The sequence below is a fragment of the Nematolebias whitei genome, chromosome 1 (assembly GCF_014905685.2).
Source record: "Nematolebias whitei isolate Nwh7 chromosome 1, NemWhi1, whole genome shotgun sequence".
Classification (NCBI taxonomy): Eukaryota; Metazoa; Chordata; class Actinopteri; order Cyprinodontiformes; family Rivulidae; genus Nematolebias; species Nematolebias whitei.
The window spans coordinates 39,808,363-39,816,563 of record NC_056498.1 but is presented as its reverse complement, the minus strand read 5'-3'; the positions used below and the strand labels follow the sequence as shown (position 1 = coordinate 39,816,563).

Here is an 8,201-nt window from a genome sequence, read left to right as displayed (position 1 = left end):
CAGAGAACATAACTTTGGACCACTCAGCAGCAGTCCCAGGCGAGACGCTTCTGATACTGTCTCTGTCATTTGTGGCTTGATACAAGGAATGCGACAGCTGAAACCCATGTCTTGCATAAGTCTGTGCGTGGTGGTTCTTGAAGCACTGACTCCAGCTGCAGTCCACTCTTTGTGAATCTCGCTTACCACATTTTGGAATGGGTTTTGTTTCACCATCCTCTCCAGGATGAGGTTATCCCTTTATTACTTGTACACTTTTTTCTACCACATCTTTTCCTTCCCTTCACCTCTTCATTAATGTGCTTGAACACAGAGCTCTGTGAACAGCCAGCCTTTTTAGCAAATACCTTTTGTGTCTTGTCCTCCTTGTGCAAGGTGTCAATGGCAGTATTTTGGACAACTGTCCAGTCAGCAGTCTTCCCCATGATTGTGTAGCTGCAGAACTAGACTGAGACCATTTAAAGGCCTTTTCAGGTGATTTGAGTTAATTAGCTGATCAGAGTGTGGCACCAGGTATTTTCAATATTGAACCTTTTCACAATATTCTAATTTTCTGAGATACTGAATTTGTGGTTTTCATTAGATGTCAATTATAATCATCAACATTAAAAGGAATAAACATTTGAAATATATCAGTCTGTGTGTAATGAATTAATATAATTTACAAGTTTCACTTTTTGAATGGAATTACTGAAATAAACTTTTTCAAGATATTCTAATTTTATGACCAGCAGCTGTACAACTGTTCACAGTATTGTTAGGGAATCTTATAATAAAGCGACCAGACGTTTTCGATTTTTAATCTGTGTTTGTTTTAAAAGAAAATAAAAATAAAATGAGCTCCATGTGCTACTTTTGTGATCAAATAAACCAACCGTAGGTTTTGTTGAAGAACTGCTCTTTGGAAGGCTGGGCCTCGTTTTGGTCGAATGAGGCTTCCTTGCCACTTTAGAGGACGTTGATGACAAAGCAGACGAAGAAGATGATTGCAACTTATTCAGCTCAGCCAGCAAAGCGGGGGCGAGTGTCTTAACCACAGTCGCCAAGTCAGACTCTCTGGACAGAGACTGGACAGCTAGAAGAAAGAAGATACAAAAACGTTGCGGTTACAAGTGTCTGAAAACAAAACGCACTCTTGAAGCTGCTTGGTAAGATAAAAGATGAACAGCAAGCAATGACGTCTCTCATTTAAGAAGTTTTTCCATTGACAAACACATTGACGACAGTTGAAACCGGCTCCTTTAAATTTCACAGCAGTAAAAACGATTCTATCACCATGAACTCTGAGAAACTTGTCTTTTTACTATGTGTCATATTTTAAAGGTAATACGTCTACAAGTTGGCAAACCTGGTGTTTCCAGTAGTTTCTTAGCCAGTCTCTCTGAGCTTGTTGACCTTTGCTGAGTCTTATCCGTAGAGGATCGCTTTTCATGATTTCTCCTGGGCGAGGAGCGTTTGTCAATGCTTCTCCTTAGAGGCGATCGGTGCTCGTGGCTCCTCCTTGGTGGCGACCATTTCTCTTTACCGGGTAGAGATTGTCTCTCGAAACTCCTCGAACGTGAACGGTAACGGGAGGCGGTAGGCCGGCCATGCTGTGGGGAGAGGGACCGAGGCAGAGCCCTAAAGGAGATAATGATCCAATAATTTACAACTTATCCTGATTCATGCTCAATAATCCAGGCAGAACCATCTAACAAGGTTGAGTCAGGTCCTCTGGACGGATTCTTCCATCCAGAGGACCTGACCGACAAACTCGTAAAACTTTTGATTGAAAAGAAAAGTACTTCAGATGAAAAGGCTACGACAAAGTTAACATTCTGTTCCTTTGGTATTTAACAATGGGTATACGATCATTTCTGGTTTGTACGTTTCCCATGAAGTAAATGTGGTTTTACAGACCTGTGAGACTGCCTCGCTCCATATGGCGACTGTGATCTGTTGCCATGCCGGTCTCGTCTATTTTCAGAGGTACGGCGTTGATGCGGACTGCGAGAAGAGCTACTGTGCCTCTGTCTTCTATCATAGCATGGACTGCGTGAACGGGAACGACCAAACCGTTTATCCCTTCTTTCCTCTGAGCCATGTTGGCGGAGAGGACTGTGTGAGCGGGAAGGGCTGTCATGTCTGGATTTCTGGTGACGATTCTGGGCAGACGTTGAAGACGAGAGCTGGGCATTTTTACTTGGAGCGCTTAAAAGAGAGACATCGAGAAAAGCAGAGTTCAGTTACAAAAGAGGTTGAAAAGTCACAGCTGTAATGTTTTTTAAGCATATTTGACATGGACCACGCAAGAAACAATGCTGCAAGTTTAAACAAAGCCACTATTGCTTTGTCTAACCAAAGGTTAATTTGCTAACCTAGACCTTGGTTAGGCTTTTTGAACTAAGCTCAATAATAATTAAAAAAAATACCCTCCACACATAAAAATACAATGAAATGCAAATATGGATGAAACAAAAACAGGAAAATCCCTTGGATGGAATCGTAGAAATGCTATTTTTTGAAGGACTGAGAGACTTACCTCGATAACACCTTCTCATCATTCCAGTTTGGGTGTCTGTGGAAAAAGTAATAAGCATAACCTTTCACATTTTTGATAAAATGTTTTTGCATAAGACAGAAACTTACAACTTGTCAACAGCCTTGTTCCTTGAGACTTTATTAAAGAAATATGGGCATCAATACGAAAGTCCTCACATGGCCACAGATCGCCAACGATCGTAGGACCAATGTTTGGTCTTTCTTACTTTAATCTGCAGGGGATGCTGTAGCGAGCACCTTTGCATGAAAGACGTGGCATTTGTATTCACGCCAGATCCCTTACCTGACACAACCTGAGCTCAAACATGCGGCCTCAGGAGTCAGGATTACAAGCACTGACCACTGAGCTACCACAGCCACCAATGAAGAGCGAGAAATCAATGGGAAAAAACCACAGCAGCTCTCAGAGTTGATACATTCAGATTCCATACTGGTCAAGACTGCGTAAGGACACGAACAAAACCAGTTTCAACATCTTGATTCAAGCTCAATAATCCAAGTAGAAAATCCAACAAAGTCAAGTCAGGTCCTCTGGACGGTTTCTTTTTGTTGAAATATTTCGTCTTTCATCCAAAAGACTTCATCAGTCCGAGGAGTCACAACAAACTCGGTCTTATAAATAGCACCTTCACATAGGGAGTCAACCAGTAGTTTGATGGTGATAAGATGGTTGCTGGAGTCCATCCTCTCCCCCGCCGACTCATTTGAGGCAGTCATGGCCAAAGTGGTTCAAAACTGGATATCTTTGAACCACTTTGGCCACGAGTGCCTAAAACGAGTTGGAGGACAGGGCGGACTCCCGAAACCATCTGAGCACCGTCAAACTGGTTGACCCACCATGTGAGGATGCTATTTATAAGACTGAGTTTGTTGTGACTCCTCCAACTGATACGTCTTCTGGACGAAAGACTAAATGTTTCAACAAAAAAGAAAAAAAACGTCCAGAGGACCTGACTTGACTTTGTTAGAAACCAGTTTTAACTTCATCACAAGCTCAATAAATCTCTGACTTTACTCTAAATCCATTTCTCTGTGTATTGTTTTTTTAAAGCTATAAACAAGAAGAGGACATAATTAATGTTTTAACCAATTTTGCAAAAAGAAAAGTTTGTTTTGTAATGGTGACACCTAGTGTGAAGCTTCTACGTACGCTCAATGAATCACCACACGCTTAAAGTCAAGTCAGGGTTAGAATTTCTAAAGAGCATTTATATACAACTCCCACTCAAAGATGTTGGTTTAAAACTGTGACGTTTGAAAACAAAGTTAAAAAAGAAAAAACTCACTGTGTCAGCAGTTTGCAGTTCTCGAGATGCAAGCTGGAATTTTGGTGGAAAAGCCAATCCTATTCAAAACAAACAATGTTTAAAAAAAGGCCCGACTTTCATCGAACCAGAACATGGAACTTCCAGAAAAAATTCTGACACATTTAAACATTGTCCAACATTGTTGCTCATTGTGAATCAAGTTTAAGATATTAAACCGTTATGGACAGTTCTGCTAAAAAGAAAAACAAATGTCTGAAATGGACAGGAAAGCTTTCAAACCCACGTAGTCCAAAATGTAACAAAAACAACATTTAGAAACAGTATTTGACATCTCAAGTTAAAGGTAACAAATCTTGATCACGTATTAAAACTAATGGAATAGTAACAAAGCCGTAACAAGCTGAAAATGTCCTCTTGGAGTCAGGAAGCTCCCGATTCTGGATCTTAAGCTCTCCTCCAGGTTTTGAGTATTTTCTGTGTAGCCGAGGGTCATCCAGAGTGAGGTCAGGTTTGGATCAGGGAAAAATAAAAAACACGAACACAACAAAGAAGAAATTACAGATGAAGGTTGGATGTGTAAATCAGGGAAAAGTACAAGGAAGCTTTTCCATTTTGAAGAGTCAAAATGGAAAATGTAATCCATCCATCATCTTCCACTTGTTCTGAAGTCGGGTCTCGGGGGCAGCAGCTTGAGCAGAGAGGTCCAGACATCTCCTTCCACAGCCACCTCTTCTGGGAGGACTCCAAGGTGTTGCCAGGTCAACCGAGAGACACGGTCTCTCCAGCATGTCCTAGGTCTTCCTCAGGGTCTCCTCCCAGTCGGACATGCCTGAAGCACCTCCCTAGGGAGGTGCCCAGGAAGCATCCTTACCAGATGGCCTAACCACTCAACTGGCTCCTTTCGATGTGGAGGAGAGTGGTTCTACTCCGAGTCTCTCCTGATAACTTCTCACCCTGTCTCTAAGGGAGAGTCCAGCTACCCTGCAGAGGAAACTCATTTCAACCTCCTGGATCCAAGATCTCATTCTTTCGGCCAGAGTTCATGACCATAGGTGAGGGGAGGAACGAAGACCAACGAGTAAATGGAGAGATTTGCCTTAAAGCTCAGCTCCCTCTTCACCACAATGGACCGGTACAGAGTCTGCAATACTGCAGACACTGAACTAATTCATCTTTGTCAATCTCAGGCTCCATTCTTCCCTCAATCGAGAACAAAACCCTGAGATACTTTAACTCCTCCACTTGAAGCAGAACCTCACCCTCGACCCCAAGAAAAAAAGTCTGTGTAGCTTATATTAAGAACTTAAAAACACAGTAATTAAAAACAAAACGAGCGCAATAAAAAAGGCTAGCACTGTTAAATAAAAAGGGACACCTACCAACTTTTAGTTAGAAGATGATCAAACTGAACCAACAATGATCAAGGTTAAAGTAGAACAAAGCTTAGATTTAAACACAATTTTTTTTTTTACAGGAACTAAAGATAATCCATCAGCCAGATTCATCGGGTGTCCAGTTGGTTCCACATCATGTCCTTTGAGCCATTTGGTTCCAATCTTTAACTCAAATGATGTCTTTTCATCATTTTACATAGTTGTGTAACAGTCACTGTGTGACAATGTTCATGATATGCCGATTAATAATCTAAAGACACAATTTTTGTTTCAAGTTGGTTGAAAACTCTGTATCCCTGCTTTAAAATGTAGACAAGTATTTAAATCAGTTCAGTTTGTCTAATGAGTTAAAGAATAATTTCCCACATTTAAAATCCACAGTCATTCATGTTTCATCAAAACGGTTTTTCCGGATGCGGAAAAAGCATTTATTTATTAACCTTTATTTAAGCAGGCAAATCCCCCTGAGATCACAGATCTCTTTTTCCAAGGGATGCCTGGGTCTGAAGACAGCCTAACAAGCTGGTCGTAAAATTTAAATACCATGTAAAAGTTTATTTATTTCAGTAATTCCTTTCAAAAAGTGAAACTTGTATATTATATTCATTCATTACACACAGACTGATATATTTCAAACGTCTGTTTCTTTTAATGTTGATGATTTTAACTGACAACTAACAAAAACCAAATTCAGTATCTCAGAAAATTAGAATATTGTGAAAAGGCTCAATATTGAAAACACCTGGTGCCACAGTCTAATCAGCTAATTAACTCAAATCACCTGCAAAGGCCTTTAAATGGTCTCAGTCTAGTTCTGCAGCTACACAATCATGGGGAAGACTGCTGACTTAACAGTTGTCCAAAAGATGGCCACTGACACCTTGCACAAGGAGGGCAAGACACAAAACATCATTGCTAAAGAGGCTGGCTGTTCACAGAGCTCTGTGTCCAAGCACATTAATGGAGAGGTGAAGGGAAGGAAAAGATGTGGTAGAAAAAAAGTGTGTAATAGGGATAACATCCTGGAGGATTGTGAAACAAAACCCATTCCAAATTGTGGGGGAGATTCACAAAGAGTGGACTGCAGCTGGAGTCGGTGCTTCAAGAACCACCACGCACAAACGTATGCAAGACATGGGGTTCAGCTGTCACATTCCTTGTGTCAAGACACTCTTGAACAAGAGCCAGCGTCAGAAGCGTCTCGCCTGGGACTGCTGCTGAGTGGTCCAAAGTTATGTTCTCTGATTGCAGTAAATTTTGCATTTCCTTTGGAAATCAAGGTCCCAGAGTCTGGAGGAAAAGATGAGGCACAGAATCCACGTTGCTTGAGGTCCAGTGTCACGTTTCCAGTCAGTGATGGTATGGGGTGTCATGTCATCTGCTGGTGTTGGTCCACTGTGTTTTCTGAGGTCCAAGGTCAACGCAGCCGTCTACCAGAAAGTTTTAGAGACTTCATGCTTCATGCTTCTGACCAACAATTCAGAAGAGCTGAAGGCCACTATCAGAGCAACCTGGACTCTCATAACACATGAGCAGTGCCACAGACTCCATGCCACGCCGCATTACTGCAGTAATCCAGGCAAAAGGAGCCCCAAGTATTGAGCGATGTACATGCTCATACTTTTCAGTTGGCTAACATTTCTAAAAATCCTTTTTTTAATTGGTCTTAAGTAATTTTCTAATTTTCTGAGCTATTGAATTTTCATTAGTTGTCAGTTATAATCATCAACCTTAAAAGAAATAAACATTTGAAATATATCAGTCTGTGTGTAATGAATGAATATAATGGAATGAACGGAATAACTGAAATAAATCAACTTTTTCAGGATATTCTAATTTTAAGACTAGTAGCTTTCTTTTTAGACTGTGGGTGGAAACCAGAGGACCTGGAGAAATTCAGTGCAAACAGAACATGTAAACTCCACACTGAAGAATACCAGGCCTAACCCAGGGCTTAAACCCATGACCTTCTTGCTGTGAGACAATAGTATTAACCACTTTTACACTGTCCTGACCAAGTTTATCTTAAAAAATTAAATGGCTAAAAGTGTTAAAAATTAATAACATGCTGGAATTATACAAGACAAAAACAAAATGCATTTTTATTCTACAACGAAGAGCACAAAAATTGTCCAGTTGTCCATTGTCTCCCACTATTGGGGAGTGGTGGCGCAGAGGTTAGAGAAGGTGGGCCTGTGATCGGAAGATCGCCGGTTCAAGCCCCGGTACCGACAACATCAAAAATGTGGGTGGGGTAGGCAAAGCACCCACAACTGCTCCCACCCCCATTCGTCCCACTCTGGGCCCATGAGCAAGGCCCTTAACCTCCACCTGCTTCCTAAACAGGTCTCTCTTGAAAATGAGTTCTCGTGGCTCAATGAGACTACCTGGACAAATAAAGGCTAAATGGAAAAAAAAACCTTCCAATGTCCTAAATGTAGTGAGAACAAAGTGCAGTTTTACACTCACCTTCATCGCGGCACATGCTTTGTTACAAAGACAACAGGTATGTGGAAATGTCTGGGGTGTCATCGCAGCGTAGTCTTGCATCGTTGCTGGTGTCAGCTTAAGACTGGACCTCCTCGTCTTTGCTGGAAACTGCATCTTGGAAGGTGGCACCAACGTACGAGGTGTAGTATCATACAGGCTTGGAATTGGCTGAGGAGGATGAATAGGGATGACCGAAAGTAGAGGTACTGGTTGTGAAGCAGGAAAACCTCTAGGCTGCAAAGGTTGCTGCTGCCTCTGCTGCGACTTCTGCTGCTGCTGCGACTTCTGCTGCTGCTGTGGCTTCTGCTGCTGCTGTCTCTGCTGTTGCTGCGGCTTCTGCTGTCTCTGCTGCTGCTGTCTCTGCTGTTGCTGCGGCTTCTGCTGTCTCTGCTGCTGCTGCGGCTGTCTCTGCTGCGGCGGCTGCTGTCTCTGCTGCGGTGGCTGCTGTCTCTGCTGCTGCGGCGGCGGCTGCTGTCTCTGCTGCTGCTGCGGCGGCTGCTGTCTCTGC

General features: G+C 42.2%; 1 protein-coding gene across 1 annotated transcript in view; it reads right to left on the bottom strand.

Annotated features, from left to right (window-relative positions):
• Nucleotides 1–875: 875 nt before the first annotated feature.
• The window catches only part of LOC119412909 (zinc finger protein 638), a gene marked incomplete at its 3' end in the record, with an annotated part of 7,843 nt that continues 517 nt past the window's right edge, over nt 876–8,201 (bottom strand). Inside the window, 6 exon segments of the mRNA XM_037679962.1 lie at nt 876–1,075; nt 1,349–1,620; nt 1,900–2,190; nt 2,522–2,557; nt 3,828–3,886; nt 7,673–8,197. Of these exon segments, the coding sequence (XP_037535890.1) occupies nt 876–1,075; nt 1,349–1,620; nt 1,900–2,190; nt 2,522–2,557; nt 3,828–3,886; nt 7,673–8,197 (1,383 nt within the window).